The following is a 21,395-nucleotide window of genomic DNA, read 5'->3' as shown; positions in this document are numbered from 1 at the left end:
CCTCAGGTACAGGGGTGCCGGGGTGGCTCAGTTGGTTAAGAGATTGCTTTCCGCTCAGGTCATGATCTCTGATCTCCGGGTCCTGGGATGGAGCCCCTGTTGGGCTCCCTGCTCAGCAGGGAGTCTGCTCTCTCTCTCTCCCTCTGCCCCTCCCCCCTGCTCGTTCTCTCTCTCTCTCTCTCCCTCAAATAAATAAATAAAATCTTAAAACAAAACCCTCAGGCACATTCAGCCAGTGAGATACTCAGACTATGGAAAGACCAAATGTAGGAAATGCCATTCCTTAGTTCCTCCTCATCTGGAGCACCCTCTCTCCTCATTACGTGATTCTCGCAAGCTATTTAAATTGTTCTCTCTTGTTCTTTCTATTTTCTCTTTGTTTAGCAGATATAATTGCATTTCCAGAAGTTAAATGTTCATATGATGCACATCCAAATCCTGCAAACACATCTTTAGTCTTGGCTGTTGCAAATAATACCACAAGGAACACAGGAATGCGGATGTCTTTTTGAGTTAGTGCTTTCATTTCCTTCAGCTAAATACCCAGAAGTAGAATTGCTGGATCACGTTGTAGTACTATTTTTAATTTTTGGAGAACCTCCATACTGGTTTCCATAGTGGCTACACCAGTTTGCATTCCCACCAACAAGGTGCCAGGTTCCCTTTTCCTTCAGACCTTCAGGGTTGCCTCTTACTCATCCTTTGTGTCTCAATTCAAATATCATTTTCTCAGAATGATCTTCCCAGCACTCCCCAGCTAAGGGCCTCATCCCACTGAATGGCACCATCACTCCGCAGCTTTTCTTCTTTAGAGACAGCAGCACCTGAAATAATGTTGTTCATTTGTTTCCATGATGAATGTCTACCTGTCCACATGAAGGCAAGCACATGTGTACTGTTTATTAAAATACCTTCCATTTCCAGAGTAGCAGCACATAGTAGGCGTCCTGTAAAGACATTAACTGACCCTTTCTGGGTATGCAGGTGCAGGCTGATCAAGCCTTCAATATCCTAAAGATTTACAAGAAGATTACACATGTCAAAGCAGATGTGTGGTTTTCTAAATGTATCTAGTGACCTCTGCTGGAATTACCAAGGAACCCAAATACAGGTCTTCATTTTTCCCTAACTGTCCTCTCACCTCATTTTCATTGAATGATAAAATGTTAGTGTGAGTGTGAAATTAGGGATCAGGACTTTGGAGAGTCCTTCTCCCATCTTGGAGAAACTTCACTTGCCTTTCTGTCTGAATGATTATTCTTTTTCTATTCCCAGCTCATCAATTTGTGTTTTTAGCACAAATCTTAGAGGAGAATATTCAGGAATATGGAAAACAAAGAACTTTTTCTGATTCCTCTCCAAATCTTATTGCAGAAATTACTGCCTTTCTCTTTTTGTCTTTCTCTCTCTCTCTCGCTCTCTCTCTGTCTCACACACACACAACACAAACACACACACACACACAGGAAAGAAGAAGATTCACCCACATAACAGGGATAGATGAAGATATATTCCATGGACATATTTCATATGGTTCCATTTATTTCACTCTTCTTGACTAAAGGAGCAATTTTGAAAATAGCATTCACTATTGAAAAGAATTGGTAAAGGTGTCCTCATGTTAGGAATTATAGGATCAAAAGAGTTACATAAGTCTACTTTGAAGGGTCATTAGGAGATGATGTGTCCTTGAGAATGCTGGTACTTGAGGCAAAAACCTCAAAGGAGAATTGAGGACCAGGAATTTCGAAAAGTCAGAGTAATGAGAGTGGGAGTGAGTGAAACAATCAGGTGATCTGATTAAACTTTTAAAAACAGTTTTTTACTTTTTAATTATCATTGATCAGAGAAAATTACATTCTTTGTATGTTATACCCAAAGACACACTGGGATTTATACTTTTTCATAGGGAAATTTTTAAGAAACGTAATTAAGAGGAGGGGAACCAAGATCTATGCCTAACATTAAAATTTAGATTATAAATGTAGACTATAACTAAGAATAATTATTTTAATGTTCTAGAAACAGGACTCAAAAGCATACTTAGGAAATCTAAAAGGATTTAAAGCATAGAAACGGTCCCAGTGAATTCTTCATGTAATCTAAAGTGGTCTGCAAACTTAATAAGGGGAATTGCTAATCTTGGATCACTTTGGAAGTGATGAAATAAGCACTGATGACTGTAGGAGTCTAGGAGTTTGGTCAAAAGGACAAGGGCTAAAGGTCTGGATTTGTGTCATGCTCAGCCTATGAGGATTCCACCATCCGAAGGGGTGCTTGCCTAAGCCCCGAACCCGAAGATTTTATGTGTGATTGAGTTGGTCAGGTCAATACTGATTGGAGATACTGTCCTCACCGGACCTGCCCAGAAAGACTGTAAAGAGGAGCCGAAAATTCCTCCTTAAACTGAGAGTTCTCTGGGAAGCACTTGAGATTTCATTTGACTGGTTTATACCTATGAGAAGCTCCCCAAGCCTGAGATCTTCCACCCTGAACCTGGGCAGCTGTCAGCACACCGCTCCTGGGATCACAGTTTATTGAAAAAAGGATTCAAAAAAGTTTCAGACGACTGGAAAAAGAATGCTCCGAGGCCGATCTCTATCTGTGACATCCCTGAGTGGGCTTCCTCAGTGGGAAGTTGAAGAACTTCCTGTGGAGGATTTACTGCTTTTTGAAGTCGCTTGGGAAGTAACCAATAAAGGTTTGTACTACCCTGGAAGGTGGCTATTTGCCAGACTGCTGAATAATGTGGATTAGGATTTCAGAAGTGACTCCAGTGAGAATGAATTGATAGGGAGTGAGGAAAGTATTCAAGCTGAATAGAAGTTTCAGTTACATTCCACCTTGTCTATTTCAACAGGCAATGATAACTTAGATGCGGCTGTGTGGTGGAGGGAGAGAATGTCGAAAATATTAGCTGTTGCCAGGGAATGTGCATTTAAGCTAAAATTTGAAATGCAGGTTATGACGACACAGGAATAAAAAGCTATTATTTCCTTTTTTGGTTTTACGATTTCTCTCAACAACTTTATTTTAAGGAGAACCATATGCAATCGGGACCAATGACAAACTTTAAGCCATGCACTGTTAAAGATCATATGAAATACTTAATAATATTGCTAATAATTCACAACGAGGTTGGAATTACAGTTTTAACTTAGTAGCTGCGCAGAAGGCATTATGTCAAGCTCCTATTAAGAAGAATGAAAATATTTCAAACTTAGAGGAATTATATTTGGCATCTGTTCTGATTTTCACCTTATGCTAAGTGTTCAGAGTTCTCATGTGTATATATTCACAAAATTAATTAAATCTTTTTTATAAAATTCATAAAATCTTGAAATCAAAAGTGAACATCAATCTTACTTATATAGAAATGCAGGAAGGAATGTGAGAGAACAAAGCAGTCTTCCTCTCTGTAGTTTAGTGAGGTGGAAGCAAAGAGAGCAGAAATCTTATTATGGAGAAGTGTTTTATGAAGAGCTGTTTCTAATGTGCTTTTTTCTAGGGTGTTTAAATATGCCCAAAGTTCCCAGGAATAGAGTCATCTCTATTATTCATAGATCCCAGACTATGACTTGAAAGAAGGTTTTTCTCTACAGATGTAGCTTGTTGGTGGAAAAACTGGGGGGATTCTTTAGCACTGGGAGTCAGTTCAGAGGAGTGTGTGAGTTCCAGTACCTGAACAGAGTCCTTCTTCCTTCTTTCCTCCTTTTCTGTCCATTTAGCAAACATCAATGGAGCATTGTGTCCGGTGCTAGGAACACACTGCAAACATGTTATCCCATGGAGCTTACATCCTGGTGCCGTGCGGGCTGATCTCAGGGCCTAGAATGGGGACTGGTGCTCAGAAAATGCTCAATGGATTTTTTTCCTTTGGAATGAAGGAATGAATACATTTTGTTTTCAGCCCTCACTGCCTTTGAAACCTATTTTCTTTCATTTGCCATACAAGGGGAAGGAAATTTTTTTTGTGTGGAGAAGGGAACCACAATGTGATTTACCCAGCTGACATCATCTCCAACATGTCTTTATTTTAATACTTACTACAGTCGGATATTTTAGAAATTTTCATATAAATGGACAATAACTGTGTTCATCCCTGACAATAAAACAACACTATATATATAGTTTTTTTTTTTAATTTACTTTGAATTTTTACTTCCCTGCAGGTCATGGCAGTGATAGGAGGCATCTTAGAATCCAACTCCTCTATTTCCAAGATGAAATGGATGCCTAAGGCATTACATGATCAAGCAAATGGAAGGGTTGGGACTAGCATTTAGGTCTTCTTCAAGGTCACTTCTCTTTTTCACTACCATACAAGAATTAAAAATTAAAATCATTTCATAAGGAAATGTCCTTTAGATGAAAGAACACAGGACTTGTTCTAAATTTCTAACACTTTGTAAAAACATTCTTTAAACTAGCTGAATATCAAGTTTTTTCATGAATGAAATTAATGTACTATGATCCGGCTATCTTATGATGTTTTGGGGCAAGCAAGGAAATCTATTCATACCTAAGAAAACAAAAGATTTCTTACAGGAAAAAAAAATCCCTTTCTGCCAGAATTTTGCCAGTGAAAAATAGATTTGTGTAAAATATAACAAATGAGAAAGTCACAGTTAAATTATTGGATATTAATTCTCAGACTTCAAAATAACACTGCCTACTTGTTCATATTACCCTTGACATTTATTGCTTTTATTCATTTATCCATTTATTATTGCTCTTCATTTATTATTCAATAAAGATTCATCAAGTGTTTATTAGGTGTCGGGCACTGGGAAATGAAGAAGATGGAACTTAATACGGAATTGATTCCCAGTCTTCCAAAATTTACAAACGTGCAGGTAGACATTGAACAAGCAATTATAGTCAAATGTGATGACAATAAGAAGAAGAGAACAAGGGGCTCTAAGACTATACGTTGAGAACCCATAAAAGACTCTTAACCATAGGAAACAAACTGAGGGTTGCTGGAGGGGTGGTGGGTGGGGGCATGGGGTAACTGGGTGATGGGCATTAAGGAGGGCACGGGATGTGATGAGCACTGGGTATTATATGCAACTGATGAATCACTAAACTCTACCTCTGAAACTAATAATACACTATATGTTGATTAACTGAATTAAAAAAAAAAAAAAAGATTATACGTTGGGGGTGGGGGATGAGAGGTTTCTACCTAAATCTGGGTTAGGGAAAAACACCTCTGTAAGGAAGAGACAGTTGAGCTAACACCTGAAGGATGAATAGCCACTGGGTAGGGATGAAGGAGCAGGGATAAGGAGGGGACAGTGTTCTTTGTGAGGGAGTGCTATGTGCCAAGAAGCAGAGGTGAGAGAGTGTACTCTGTTCAAAGATCTGAGGGAAGCTTAGGGAGGGGAAAAGAGTGGAGGCTTGAGAGCAGATGGAAGGGACCAGCAGGGGGAAGTTTATGAAGTTTATGGTTAGTGATGGGAAGTTCTAAGTAGTGGGAAGTGCTAAGCGGTCAGGTGTGTTTTTGAAAACCACTATTACTAGTTGGGCGAGAGGATAGCAGGAAAGTAACAGACAAGTTAGAGACTGTGGCATGGCCTAGGATGGAAAGTTTTGCCCAAATGTTAGAAACAAAAAGGTTCACTTTCTCCTTTGTTTGGGCCTCACTACAATCATTCCTTCTTCACAGATATGCCCAAATCATGGTAGACTATGGACCAATTATTATGTTGAGGATATCTGAAATTATTAAAAAACTTTAATGAAAATTGTCACAAGTAATGATTGCTAATTTAATACATGTGAACAATTCTGAAATGTAGTCACTGAATGAATGCTTTTAAAAAATTTACTAAAAACAGGGGCACCTGGGTGGCTCAGTTGGTTAAGCATCCAACTCTTGATTTCAGCTCAGGTCATGATCTCAGGGTGGTGAGATCTAGCCCCACATTGGGCTGAGTGCTGGGCCTGCAGCGTGCTTGGGGCTCTCTCTCTCCTTCTCCCTCTGCCCCTCCCCTCACCACGTATGCTCTCGCGTGCTCTCGCTCTCTCTCTAAAAAACAAAATTACTAAAACCAATTCATTTTAGGGGTGCCTGGGTGGCTCAGTCAGTTAAGCATCTGCCTTCAGCTCAGGTCATGATCCCAAGGTCCTGGGATCGAGCCCCACATCGGGCTCCCTGCTCCGCGGGAAGCCTGCTTCTCCCTCTCCCTCTCCCACTACTTGTGCTCTCTCTCTCTTTCTCTGTCAAATAAATAAATAAAATCTTTAAAAAAAATTTGCAAAAAAACCCAAAAAACAATCCATTTTAGCTCGAAGCCAGCATGTAATATAATACATATAATACTTCTACTTTCTTCTCCAACTGGACACCATAGCTCTGGGTCACACGGTGTGAACGGCATATGGAAAAATGCCGAAAACTACAGTCAGAATGGTGTGGTAAAAACGGATTATAACTGCGAGTCTGCTATTCTGAGGCAGAGGTTCTGAAGGTGGGACCTTGATAAAAGTGGGCTTCAAGGAGTTTGTAAAACTTTAAAATTGTATCTGAAAATGGTATGTGTAAGTCCTTTTTTGGAGAAGAGGACTGAATGCTTTCATCAGATTTCCAAAAGCCTCCATGACTGATGTGAGAACTGCTGCTCTCAAGTTCCCTAAACCCTGGGTTCCTTTTCGTTAACCGGAAGTGCCAAGAGCCAAAATAAAAAAGCTATTTACGCTAAGTATTGTTTCCCAGATGGCTTTTCTTTAGGGCAGAATAGAAAGGATTCCACCTTCCCCAAGACCTAAAGATATTGATCTTTCTGTGATATTGCTCATCTTCTTCCTCTGTCCCTCCCACCCACCACTTTAAAAAATCCATCAGTATGGGGGCGCCTGGGTGGCTCAGTCGGTTAAGTCTGCCTTTGGCTCAGGTCATGATCCCAGGGTCCTGGGATCGAGCCCCACATCGGGCTCCCTGCTCAGCGGGAAGCCTGCTTCTCTCTCTCCCACTTCCCCTGCTTGTGTTCCTGCTCTCCCTATCTCTCTCTCTGTCGAATAAATAAATAAAATCTTCAAAAAAAAATCCATCAATATGTTGTTCCAGACAGTTACTTATAGTCTTGCTGTCCACAGCCTGTGGACTCTTGAGTCAGACTTCCTGGATTGGAATCCCAACTCCATCATTACCTGTGTGATGCTGGATCGGTCGCATAGCCTCTCTGTGCCTTAGTTTCCCTATTTAAAAATAAAGACAATAATAACACCTACCTATAATGGTGTTGTGAAAACTAAAAGTAATACCAGCTGTAAATCACTTAGAACAGGGCCTAGCACTTAGTAAATGCTCTGTAGGTGTTAGCTTATTATTATTTCTTCATAAAATGTATTCATCAAATGAGGAAGTTGGATCATTTGTTTTCATACTGCCTTTCACTTTGAGCAATTCCATGATTCTATTTTTAAATGCAAAAGCAGAGAGGGAAAAAAGATATGGATCAGGATTACAGTAAGTAGGGGTGAGGTTCCTTTGCCTGGCGTGGATACACAGTGGCCATGTCAATGGCACCCCGAGCCCCACCACATGAAACACAACCCATGCAAAAATCACGTTTGGCACACACATAGCTTCAAGATGAGCCCTAGTCTCCTCACTTCCTTTTCATCCAGATTACCATGTCTGAGCCCCTCCTGTCTAGAACATTTGGAGTTACCATTGTGGTACAATCAGTGTGGGGGTGCCTATAGGCTTGCTTTAAGCATATCATCTCCCACTGCCCAAGACTACAGACCCTTTATTTTGAGCCCCAGACCCAGCAAAGCTCTGGACACATAAACATTTGTTGACCATGGTCATCAGTAACATTTCTTCTTTCCTATCAGGTTTGCTGCCTCAAAGAATGATGTCTAACCGTAGAATAACTACCCCCGTTCTGCTGCTGTATCTTGAGACTAGAGGGCCAGATTAGTAGCTCTGCATACTGAAGTCATATAACTTCCCAATTCTGTAACTTTTAAGCATTTTTAAAAGTAGTGAAGGTCGGGCACTTTCAGGGTGGTATGGCCATAGACAATTCTCCCAGTTTATATAAAATACAGTTGATCCTTGAACAATACAATTTTGAAGTGCATGGGTTCACTTATATACAGATTTTTTTCAATAAATACAGTACTATAAATGTATTTTCTCTGCCTTATGGTTTTTTTTTAACAACATTTTCTTTTCCTAGCTTGTTTTATTGTAAGAAGACAGTATAAAATACATATAGCATACAAATATGTGTTAATTGTTTATGTTATCAGTAAGGTTTCAAGTCAACAGGCTATTAGTAGTGAAGTTTTTGGGGACTCAAAAGTTATAGTTAGGGGGCGCCAAGTGGCTCAGTCAGTTAAGCGTCTGCCTTCCGCTCAGGTCACGATCCCAGGGTCCTGGGATCGAGCCCACGTCAGGCTCCCTGCTCGGCAGAAGCCTGCTTCTCCCTCTCCTCTCCTCTCCACTTGTGCTCTCTCTTGCTGTCTCTGTCATTATCTGTCTCTCTCTCTCAAATAAATAAAATCTTTAAAAAAAGTTATAGTTAGATTTTTGACTGCATGGGGGGTTGGCACCTCTAACCACCACATTGTTCAAGGGTCAACTATATATCCTTATTATATATAATATATATAGCATAATAATATGCAATATGTGTGTGTGTGTATATATGTATATATATATATATATATGTATATATATATATATATATAGTCTTATTTTGGCTGGTGTCCACATTCCATACTGCTTTGGAATCCCGATTTTAGCAATATCAGCTGTGTTTCTAGATGAAAACTTGGGATTTTAGCTATCGCCATGGCATATGCCATGGGACCTCATCTTTTCTTTCTTATGAAAGGCCTGATACTTTGCCCTCACATGAAAGATAGCTCCCATGTTGTTTCAGGAAAATATAGATCAATAAACTACAAAGTACATGTTTGAAAGTGAAGGGTAAGTCCAAATTCAATAACCTACACTGGTAAAAATTCATTAAAAAATATGTGTTGGGGAACCTCAGGCTTATACTCCAAATTTGAAAATAGGAGTGACCCTATTTCTATGCCATCACACTCACCTATAATTAGCAGGCCAGGAGAGGAGTTTGGGGTAAATGTGGTATCTAGACAAAGTAAAAGCTGAGGGAAAGTAGTTGGCATACAAATAAGGGGAGGACAAAGAGAAGCTAAAATGGAGCTTGAGCATATGAAATAGTGGTAAGATGACCTCCCCACGGAAAGACTGTACATGAAAAAGTGTAAGGGGAAATGATTCATTTACCATTAGGTCTCAACCAATATAGGATTGACGATTTTTTTTGAATTTTACGTTTTTATTCCTGAAATAGCATATCCATAGTATTTATGAACACTCTAAGGCTACTTGGTGACTATTTCTATCAAGGTTGAAGGCCTCAAATGGGAAAAAGAAGCAGCAAATTAACTAACAATGTTTAATTTTGCATTTCAATGCCCACATCTAATCATTCTTTTTTTTTTTTTGAGTAAAGAATTTCTCTTCTCCTTTTCGCCCTTTAGCAAATAAAAACGTGTTTGCATTTGCCCTAGTGTATTTGAACTTGAAACACATAGTCTAACAAACAAGGATGTCCTAAGATCTCTGGGCAAGCTACATAGTTGCAAATAAAAGAGAGCTTTAAGAATAGAAATGTGGATTAACAAGTCATAAAATAAATAAGTCATGAAAATGGAAAGTACAGCATAGGGAATATAGTCAGTAATATTATAATAATGTTGTATGGTGATTACACTTATGGTGAGAGAACTGAGTAATGTATACAATTGTTGAATTCATCCTTATGTTGTACGCCTGAAACCAATATAACATTTTATGTCAACTATACTTCATAATATAATAATAAAAATATGTAATATAATAAGAAAAAATTTAAGCTCCACTAAAAAAAAAAAGAATAGAAATGTGAATAAGGCAAAAATAAATGTGTGCCAAGAGAACCCGATAGTATAGCTCCTTGATAAGATGAAGGTGAAGGAAATAAGTCTACAGAAGAAATTATTTGAAAATTTTGCCTTTTTATGGATAGTGAATGTGAATAAAGCTTATATATATTTAAATATGTGGCTAAGATGTGACTCATACATTTTAAAGAAAAAAATTTTAGTTGTTCTTGCAATTTTTTCCTCTAAATTTGTTTTCCTCAACAAATAGTTTTGACAGTTCATAACATTTTCTGGAATTTGGAGAAATATTTAGGCATACTTGATGTTGGCATCAATTTATGTAGCCTCAGATTCATTATTGATTGGGTAAGTGAATCATGTCTGTCCTGGTCCTTTCTGGAAGTCTCTGCATGCAGGATTTACAGATCATCTTCATATCCCATGCCATTCTCAGCACCTACCATCTGAGTTGTGATTGAACGTCCTTATTGTTCTTTGTTCAAGTGACAGTGTTAAGTTTCTTTAAATTTTCTATAGTCACAAAGTCTTTTCTTAGAGATGAAGTTCTTAAAGACAATAAGTTTATGTAGGCTCATGTGAAAATTGTTTGCATGTAATAATTACATGTTGGGAGTTATATTAGCTCTACCCTTTTATGAATTAATGAATCCTGTTGGTACTTATATAACAGTACCAACATTTGCATTTTGTGTCTCATCTCTTAAAACGCAGTTTACCAAAAAGTGTATTTTGAGTGGTTCAGGCTTAAAGGAAAATTTGCAGATGGCAAATATTACCTTTTGGCCATAGATGGTGACTCTTGATAAAATTTATCATTTAAAGTCTAAAGTACTGAAACAATTTAAGAGATTCAATTGCTATCGAACCCTATATCCTGATGAATTGAAATAACTTTTGAAAAACTGAAGTAAAAATAGGTCTTTTTAAAAAAAATATACAAGTAATAAAGTCACTAGAAAATAGAGCTGAAGATTGGTGCCAGGATCTGTGTTGGCTGTGGGATTTCACACGGCATTTCTTGAGTTGTTTCCTCACCTATAGCTCATGGACAGAGTATTACTCAAGAAATTGATTCAGACTGCTTTCATATTCTCATACAAGATGATTGCTTAGAGCCAGCACAAGATATCCTGCCTAAGTTTACTGAAGCTCTTCTTCCCCTTGGTCCTCCCTATTCCTCCTGCCTAGTTGCTGCATCTCAAACCTTTCCTTTTGAATGCCTATTACTCTCCCCTTGCATGCAGTGCTCTTAACTTAGGGCCTTGGCTCTAACTCTACTCTTTGCCTAAAATGTTCTTCTCTATAATAGCTGCTGGCCTAATTTCTTCACCCTTTTATGTACTTACTCAAATACTACCTTTTCAATGAGCCCTGGGCTTTTTTTTTTTTTTTTTTAGGATTTTATTTATTTATTTGAGAGAGAGACAGAGGTAGTGAGAGAGAGCACAAGCAGGGAGGAGAGGGAGAAACAAGCTCCCTGCTGAGCTGGGAGCCTGATGCGGGGCTCGATCCCAGGACCTCGGGATCATGACCTGAGCCGAAGGCAGACGCTTAACCGACTGAGCCACCCAGGCGCTCCCAGCCCTAGTCTTTGAACTGCTGCTACAACCTGCCCTTTGCCTCCAAGCTAAGTAATATTTTATCCCCGCTGAACAGATGAGCTAATTGAGCCTTAGACAGGTTGAGTTAACTAGTTCAGTTTAAGTTGTTCCTAATTTTTCACCATTATAATGCTTCCATAAATATCCTAATACACATATCTTTTGGCACTCTTATTTCCCCAAACAATTTCCTAGATGTAGACATGCTGATCCAAAAATGTGCATATATTCCAAGAGTGTACATATTTTTTGGCTCTGTGTTTTAATAGTCATGACAGCAATGCCAGAGGGGAAAATGAAAGAGCACACAAAAATTTGTATGTGAGTCATTGGGCTTGACTTTAGGATTGGGCCAAGCATCCCCCCTCAAAACCTATCACCTCTTTTCTCTTGTCAAAACGTACCTTGTTGGGTACCTTCCAAGGTAAGTGGCTCTTAAACTTGAAAGACTCACTCATAATTTCCACAGTGGCTGTTAGTTGGACATACCCTAGCCCCCATCTTGGAGCAGTGTAAGAGAAGGGGTAAAAAGTAACTACAGTTGCTGAGGGTGTGTGTCCTGACAATGGCTGTTGGAACCAACATTGACACTTCAGTGTAGATAGAGCTTTAGGCCAAGTTCTGCTTTATTCCGATCATCTCTTCAGATTTCCTTGAAATGTTTGTATTTCTTGGCTGCCGCCAACCTGCTGCTCTATGAAATGCACCCAGAAAAGGCTTTAAAATATGCATGAATTGAACCAAATAGTAATTATTTGTTAGTGTCCTTTAAAAATTTTCTTTTAGAAAATTAAATAAACCCTTGTGCTTGATAAATCCTAAATGCTAATTTAAAAATGAGAACGCATTTCCATGCCTTCATCACTTACAATGAAATACTAACCTGAATGATAAATGGAACCTTTTCTTTTTAACAGTTGGTGGCATCTATACTGTGATTCAGACAAAGGCCAAAACCACAGCAGACGAATGGGGAGACAATTATTTTCTGATTGGCCCATATTTTGAGCATAATATGAAGACTCAGGTGGAACAGTGTGAACCTATAAATGATGCTGTTAGAAGGGCAGTGGACACAATGAATAAACATGGCTGCCAGGTAAGGGACAGACTGACACTTCACTCAGCAACACTAGTAACCTGTTAGGGGAGAACAGACCACCATTTATATGAACTCACAGGAGACTATCTACTTAGGGAAAAGGAGCAGGTTTGTGAGAAAGATGATGAATTTGATTGTAAATAGGTTACATTTGAGGCACCTTGTGAAAACCATTGGGAAATGTGTAATAGGATAAAAGTTTGGAGCTCAGCAGAAGATAGAGGATAAAGATGTTTGGGGGAAAGTCATTTGTGTTTAAATTGTAGTTGACATTATAAGTGTTGATAACAGTGTTAAGCAGAAGTTTATAGACTAAGAGCAAATGTTTTGAGCCAAACCTTTGGGAATGTCAACATATTAGAACATCTACATTAAACAAAACAAAACAAAACAAAACTCAGAGGTTACACAAGTACAAATACAGCTAGTGATGTAGAACCAAGGGTGTGCAAATCCTAATCCTCAGAACCTGTGAATATGTTAGCTTATATAACAAAAGGATTTTGTAGATTTGGATCATGAGGTGGGGAGATTATCCTGGATTATCTAGGTGGGCCCAATGTAATCACTGGGGTCCTTATAAAAGAGAGGCAGTAGAGTTAGAATTAGAAAGAAGATGTGCCAATGAAAGCAGAGGTTGGTCTGGTGAGCTTTGAAGATGGAGGAAGAGGCCACAAGCCAAGGAATGCAGGTTACCTCTAGAAGCTGGAAAAGACCAGGAAACAGATTCCCCTAGAGCCTACAGATGGACTGTGACTCTGCCAACATGTTGATTTTAACCCCAAAGACCCATTTCAGATTACTGACTCCCAAACCTGAAAGATCACAAATTTGTGTTCTTTAAGCCACTAGGTTTGTGGCTTAATCTGTTGCCATCACAATAGCAATAGGTCAAAACAAGGGAGGAGAGAGTTTCTAGTATGAAGGAGGGATTAAGTCAATGAAAGAATTTAACCAAGGTCAGTTGGGTTTAGCAATATTCAGGTCATTCATGGTAATCTTGCCAAATACAGCCTCAAGGGAGAAGGGGGTTAAATCAGATTGAAGAATGAGTGAATGGTGAGGAAAAGGGTCCAGAAGTTGTGGCATAGAAGTTTCTTCTATGAAGAAAAAGGATAATTAAGTATGATTGTGTGACTGACTGAATTAATGGTTGAATTGATGGACAGTTGTGTCTGAAATGGGTAGGAAAGGAAGCAAAGCCAGAAAGGAGGTGATGATGTAGGAAAAAATGGAAAGTTCCAGAAACTGGAGGTCTTGATGAGAAAGAATGGAATATATATGCTGGGAGAAACAGAGTGAGGGAAGTGGAGGTATAAATGTTGTAGTCAAGTAACAAAATGCTCAGGCTGAATATTTCAGAGAAGGAACAGTTTGGGTTTTGACAAGGATAACAATGCAGCCATGAGCTTGTGTAGCTGGAATGCCATGGACATGAAGTTCTTTGAAGTCAATAAAGTCAGAAAAATATGAGGCTAAGTGTGTAGGATAAAAACTTGGATTTTGAAGTTGCCCAGAAAAAGGTGGAAAAGTAGCCAGATGATTAATAGAACAAGGAAACGTAGTGTATTTGGATAACATAAATTTCAAAAATGTCTTTATACACAAATAATAAGTTTCAGTGTGATTTTAAAAAATCCAAACTTCGTTCATACTCATCCCAGGAATATAGTTTCTGGGGGTGAAAAAATTAAAGACCCTCATGGAGATGTCCATGTGAGTAGCAGGGTCTACAAGGTCTATGCAAGGCTTAAGATGCAGAAGATTTAAATGAAGGGAACTTGAGGTCCCGAAGGGCAACAGGGAAATCTATCATAGTGACTGTAGCATAGAGAACATAGGAAAGTGAAAGAGGGATGCATGTTGTACTATCGGGATGAAAGAGTGAGACTTTGGAAGGGGCTTGCATTTGAAGCTCTCATGAAAGAAGAGGGAGATGAAAAGCATAATGGTCTGACTGGTCTCAAGGCTCTAAATGGATTTCTGATGTAAGATGTTTCCATGTCAGAGCCAAGAACTCACTGAAAGTCAAAACAAGCTAGCTTACATTCTCTAGTGATCTCAGCTCACTGTATCATATGTCATATATTAGGCAGTCAGTAACTATTCATTGAATGAATACATAAATCAATGAAAGTCCTAAAGAGAAAACAATTGAAAAGGAAAACTCAGTCTGAAAAGGGAAGAGTACCATGATAAATACTAATTACAATGGAAGCAACCAACAGATAATGGGAGTCTTTCAGAGTTGTCCAAGGCTAGATGGGAGAGATATCACCATGCATTTCTGAGTCCTGTGGAAGAGAATGATGATCAAATGGGCTTTCAGGCTTCCCAAATTCAACCTTGGGTAGAGTCACAGTGTCAATAACTAAGCAATGTGGACATATTCAGTTTATTAGTGAGGTCTGGATACCCTATGAGAGGCTCTCAGCTTTTGCCAACTTCCAAGAAGTGTTTGAAGTAAATTTATGGAGTTGAATACCATGTAATTGGAGACTAAACCTAAAATAAAAGTCAAGACAAAAGAGTGATAAATTACTATAGAAAAATAAAGGCCAAAAAGAAAGTTGAAATTTGGATATACAAGTGATTATATAACTACAATTTGGAAAAAATGAGATAGCTAATACATTAAAACTTGTACAAGATAAAACAGGAATAAAAGAATTCAATTGGAAGAATGTAACAGGATTAGACTTTGAGCTGCTAGATTAAAGAGATAAAGTATCTTGGGCAATATATTTGGTTAAGACACCTGGCAGCAACCATGTTGGGAAACACGTTGTGTCACCTTTTTTTTTTTTTTTGATAGGAGGAATGAGAGAAATCATATACATCTGTTTACAGAAACAAATTTTTCTAGTGTAAAATATTATAGGAAGTCCTGTTGCATAAAGTAAAATAAATGACACTATAAACATTATATCCAACTACAAATTAAAGATACAGAGCAGTTCATCTTATGACTCTATCATAAAAACATAGACCATGATATTAAATCCGAAAACCATGAGCTCAAGTTCACAGGAGGGGAATGAGAAACAGAAGGACAGAGATTGGGGCAGCTGGGTGGCTCAGTAGGCTAAGCAACCGCCTTTGGCTCAGGTCATGATCCCGGGGTCCTGGGATCGAGTCCCGTGTCGGGCTCCCTGCTCAGCCAGGAGCCTGCTTCTTCCTCTCCCTCTGCCCCCTGCTTGTGCTCTCTCTCTCTCATTCTCTCACTCTTTCTCTCAAAAAAAAAAAAAAAAAAAGGATGGAGATTACATTATCTAGATACTTTATTTTTAAATGACCAAATTTAATGAAGGATAAAAACTTGGAGGTTCAGATGAAGGGATGCAAGCCCATTCCATGTTCAGGCTCAAATATCAGATGCTTTGTGTTACCACTACAGTTTCCTATATAGCTTGGATAGTCTGCTGTTGAGTTCTAAATAAAGTTTAAATATTCTAAGCACAAATACCGTTTTCTCCTTTGCATTACCTGGTATTACTGCAAAGCTCTGTGTTCTTTATATGGCAGGTGCACTTTGGAAGATGGCTGATAGAAGGAAGTCCTTACGTGGTGCTCTTTGACATAGGCTATTCTGCTTGGAACCTGGACAGGTGGAAGGGTGACCTCTGGGAAGCATGCAGTGTCGGCATACCTTACCATGACCGAGAAGCCAACGATATGCTAATATTCGGATCTTTAACTGCCTGGTTCTTAAAAGAGGTACAGTTTATTGTATAGTCATGCAACAGAGGAGGAGCATAATTGTGCTCTGTGCTCAGCAATGGTCCCATGATTTTTAGATTACACTAAATGAGATGGTGCCATCATGATTGTCCTAATACATTTCAAAAGAACCTGAGAAGGGGCGTCTGGGTGGCTCAGTCGTTAAGCGTCTGCCTTCGGCTCAGGTCATGGTCCCAGGGTCCTGGGATCGAGCCCCGCATCGGGCTCCCTGCTCGGCGGGAAGCCTGCTTCTCCCTCTCCCACTCCCCCTGCCTGTGTTCCCTCTCTCGCTGTGTCTCTCTCTGTCAAATAAATAAATAAAATCTTTAAAAAAAAAAAAAAAAGAATCTGAGAAAATGTTCAGCCTTCCTCTAACTAAATCCTAGCTTTCAGAACAGGTTAACAATTATGCTTATTAATATATACCTCATGTCAGATTTAAATAGGATGATGTGTATCAAACAACCAATTATATTGCCTGATACTAGATGGTAATATATATACAGGTAAAAAAGCAGTATACGTCATGCACTATGTACCTGAATTCTAGACTTATGGCAGTAGAAAATAGCTTGAGATACTTGGTTTTGTTTATGCATGAGTACTTGGGCAACTGCAGTGGTTTTTAGATATTTTCATCATTTTTCTAAGGGCTGAAGTGATCTCGGCAGTTGCGGAGGATCTGTAGCAGTGAAATATCCCCCCCAAAAACAACCCCCCAAGCCCCAAAATACCCCAAGAGCATTAGATACCAATCCTTGTGAAATGAACCAAGACTGCACTCTCAGTTCTCAAAGGAGGATTTCTTTGCATTCCTTGCATTACCTCAAAATGATTATGCCTAACTTAAAAATCAGACAGTGAAGGAAGAGCATCCTTAGCAAAGTGGGGGGGGGGTAGTCTAAGGACAAATCACAGAACTGTATGTTGGCAGCGCATCCCCTTGACCAGCCTTACTTACTGATAAAGTCGTATTCCAATAGCCATGAAAGGCTGCCTTGAAGTGAAGGGGAAGGTGGAGGGACAGTCCCATTGCTTTGTGTTGGCGACAGAATTAGGAGAACAGGGTGAGGGTGCTGACAAGATCTGACCTAATGACAATAAGCAGTCTTGTTTTAGCATCCGTTGGTGGAACCAATTCTTCCTCAGCAAACTGCCTCCCTGAGCCAGGGCCCTCAGGGCTGAGGCCAGCCTCTGTGTGTGTGTGTGTGTGTGTGTGTGCGTGTGTGTGCGCGCGTGTGTGTGTGTGTGCGCGCGCGCGCGCCCCCCACCCCGCGTGCCCCTGCGCTCGCACTTTCATCCTTTCTGTTAAACGAAACTAGAGAGGAGAGAAGCAAGAAAGTGAAAGCCCCAGTGTTCTCTAAAGTAAAGCTATTACAGAAACAGAAATTTTCTTTGATTCAAAGGGTAAATAAAGACATTGACAAAAATCCAAGGCTGCTGGGCAAGCCCTGTTTCTGCAGTCACCTCTTGGCTGCCACCAATCTGTGCACCTGTTAATTACCATGAGGAGCTTTTTTTGAAGAACGAGTACTTTAAACTACAAAGGTCCTAGCCTAAGTCAGTGGTTCTCAAAGAGTATTTCCATGGACCACCACCAGCAGCATCGCCTGCAAACTTGTAAGACATGCAAACTCTTGTCCCTAGCCCAGAATTAGATTACCCGGTGATGGGGACCCTGGTATCTGCGCTTGACCAGACTTCCAGGTGACGCTGATGTCCTCCAAGTGTGAGAACTGCCTCGATTTCCCAGTCCTCTGCTCAGGCTCCTTGAATGCACGTGTTTTGCATGATCAATTCTACTCCCCCACTGAGGAAACAGGCAGTCATAAGGGGAGTGGAATGTAAATATTAAATTTCTGTGAGGGTGAAACAAGGTAACTTTAAGGCAAGGAAACTGAGGCCCTGCCTAGTTTTAGAACTAGACTGGGATTAGACCTGGGTCCTCAGCATGTTACTAAATTAGGATTTGCTTCCAAGCAAGTTATTCACCTCCTTCCGTCCAGTTCCATATTCTTAAAATAATGTTAAAGTGCTTTTGGCTCCAATTACAGAAGATCCAAATAAGACTGACTTAAAACATGAAGTCATGGATTGTTTATTTCAAAAGAAGCTTGTAAGTGGTAGTCCCCATTGATTCAGCTGCTCAGTGATATCTTCAAGGATATTATTGCTATTATTCATTCATCCATTCGATGAATATTTATGGAGTGCCTACTGTGCATTTGTTCTGAGGCCCCTCTGTAGATACAAAAGTAAATCTGATCCATTCCTGAAAGGGAGGATTATGCCATACAAATATATGGGCTTTATGAACATGCAACTAAGTCCTATAAAACAATTCTGCTTGCTAAATCTGCATGCTTCATGCTTACCTCTCTAGATTTTGCTAAAATTTACAGGCACGAACGATAACTTTCCTTAAGCTGTGGGCCATGATCAAGATCAAGCTTTACCAACAACTGTTCTAAATGCTTCTTTTCTGATGTAGGTGACAGATCATGCGGATGGGAAACATGTCATTGCCCAATTCCATGAATGGCAGGCAGGAACTGGACTGATCCTTTCTCGAGCTCGGAAACTTCCCATCGCTACGATATTTACCACTCACGCCACACTGCTTGGGAGGTATCTCTGTGCAGCAAACATTGATTTCTACAACCATCTCGATAAGGTAAATAGTTCTCCCTCCTTCCCCGCCTCACCACCTTTGTTTTCTGATCCTTGAAGCTGAAGGATGAGAAGTATTGATCTTTACATTTCATCTGCCAGCCAGATGGCAGAAATGCCCTTTTAACTAATCAATATTCATGACAAAGCCTCCCCTGAGGTGACAGAGAGTTGCTGCCGTTTAACTTTGTCAGAGTGCAGTAGAGCATAGTGGTGACAGGCCGGATGCGTGTCTGCTTTGGAGCAATAGATCCAAGATCCCAAGAGGCATAGCGGGTGTGAGAGGGTTGGAGTCCTGTGCATCCTGAAGCTGAAGAAACACTGTGAGGATGCTGGGTCCACACACCGCCCTGAGCGGCAGCTATGGACCAAATCTTCTAGGCATACAACTTGCCCTGTGCGGCTCCCTCTCTCCTTCAAGTGAACAAATGGTCAGATTTCTCCCGTAACTCCACGAGGTGTAGGTGGAGTCGGTGTGGGGGTCGAGTAAGACAGTTATTTAAAACAGGGATGTGGGTCCTTGGGGGCCAAACATTTGGGTTTCCTTATCTTAGAAGACTGCCCAACTCTATGACCAAAGACATTCAGTTTTGACTTTTTCTTTTATTTGTTGACAGTTAAATCAGATTAATAAAAATATATCGTTTATATCATCATGTCAGTAATACCAACAAAGCATTTGAGTACCAGAAAGTCAGGGTTTTACAGATTTGGTATCTATACTGCCAATCAAATCAACCTAGCATCTTAGGGTTCCATTTACTGTCAGGAAAATTAGGAAGTTGGAAAGTTGATTTCTAAAGACTTTCCCAGTTTAAAAAAGTTCTAGGATTCTAGAAACAGAATATGTGTATGTGTGTGTGTGTGAGAGAGAGAGAGAGAGAGAGAGTGTTTGTAATACATGAACATTTAGATAATGATAGTGGAAAGCTGTCCTACAATTCTGAAGACCCTTTTCAGTGCAGGAAAGTTCTTTCTGACAAATTTTAACATTTGCAAAGCAGTGTGTGGTCCTAAAGAGAGCTTTCCTGTAAAAAGGTCAGCCTAACCTAAAGGTCAAACTGTAAACATAAGATGTACCTTTAAAATAAAGTCACTGAGGAATTCAGAAATCAGATCAAGGAAATTTCCTAACGGTATATGATAATGGTAGACTAATAAGGGCAAACTAGTGATCTGTGATAGCTCAGCAACCTTGTTTCCCAGAAAAGAGCAGACTTTGATTTTTGTGAAAGAGAAAATATTGGAGAGGCATATCAAATATTTTACTTCAGAATATCTAAGACCATTATATAGTAACAATTAATAAAAACAACTAATAAAATTCATCAGACATTAATAGTTGTTTTTAAGTAACAAACAATTATAGCGTATAGTTACATATTACAATTTTATTCTTTGGATAAAATGTCAGTATTTATATTGTACTATCCTCAAAATGCATCTCTCCAGCTTAAAGCTCTTCACTGATTGAAATATGTGAGCTTAGTCAGCCCCAGCCCATCTTTCTAGTAAAATATCCTGCCCAGCAGAGTGACTAGTAGATCACAAGTAGTTAAGAACTAGATTTTGCATGAAACTCATAATCATTTTTCACAGAAAAGGCCCCCGTAATCATTTTCTTTCTTTTTTTTTTGGTTAAGATTTTATTTATTTATTTGACAGAGAGAGACACAGCGAGAGAGGGAACATAAGCAGGGGGAGTGGGAGAGGGAGAAGCAGGCCTCCAGCAGAGCAGGGAGCCTGATGCGGGGCTTGATCCCAGGATCCTAGGATCATGACCTGAGCCGAAGGCAGACGCTTAACGACTGAGCCACCCAGGCACTTCCCCCCGTCATCATTTTCTACAGCAGATCCCTCCACTCTATGCTCACAGTAGGTTTAGAATCTGGATGTTATATAATAACAACAAGTTATAAGCATGAAAAGTTTTTAAAAGTTCAACATAAGAAATGAGTCATAATTTAGTCTTTGATGCAACACCCGGAGTCAGTTGTTAATGTGGGGGTAATGTGGGGGTAACGCTCTGGCTAATGTGGGGGTAATGCTCTGGCTCAGGCAAATAAACATAGGGGAAGAATAGGAACAAGAATAAAAGTATCTGACTTTTATAAAAATAGAAAGAGTAGAATTATTTTACTCAAATTCTAATTGCCGACTGAAAACATGTTTGGTTAATAGCCAATTCACAGGACTTTGATGTTGGTTTAAGTTTTTAGTTAAATTTGTTAACTAAAATAGCATTTCAACCATTTTCAACCGGCGTATGAATCTTCTGAGACTCTCCAAGAAGATATTTTTTAAAGATATTTATTTATTTATTTATTTATTTATTTATTTATTTATTTATTGAGAGAGAAAGA

The 21,395-nt window shown here is 39.4% G+C and overlaps 1 protein-coding gene across 1 annotated transcript in view; it reads left to right on the top strand.

Moving 5' to 3' along the window:
* The first annotated feature begins 2,265 nt into the window (after positions 1-2,265).
* GYS2 (glycogen synthase 2) overlaps positions 2,266-21,395 on the top strand; it is a 59,087-nt gene continuing 39,957 nt past the window's right edge. Inside the window, exons 1-4 of the mRNA XM_036119204.2 lie at positions 2,266-2,701; positions 12,458-12,639; positions 16,168-16,359; positions 18,854-19,036. Coding sequence (XP_035975097.1) covers positions 2,581-2,701; positions 12,458-12,639; positions 16,168-16,359; positions 18,854-19,036 — 678 coding nt within the window. The 5' untranslated portion in view covers positions 2,266-2,580. The remainder of the gene's footprint in view (positions 2,702-12,457; positions 12,640-16,167; positions 16,360-18,853; positions 19,037-21,395) is intronic.

This window comes from Halichoerus grypus, chromosome 6 (genome assembly GCF_964656455.1).
Source record: "Halichoerus grypus chromosome 6, mHalGry1.hap1.1, whole genome shotgun sequence".
Classification (NCBI taxonomy): domain Eukaryota; kingdom Metazoa; phylum Chordata; class Mammalia; order Carnivora; family Phocidae; genus Halichoerus; species Halichoerus grypus.
The sequence above is the reverse complement of the archived record's forward strand: the minus strand, read 5'-3'. Positions and strand labels throughout refer to the sequence as shown.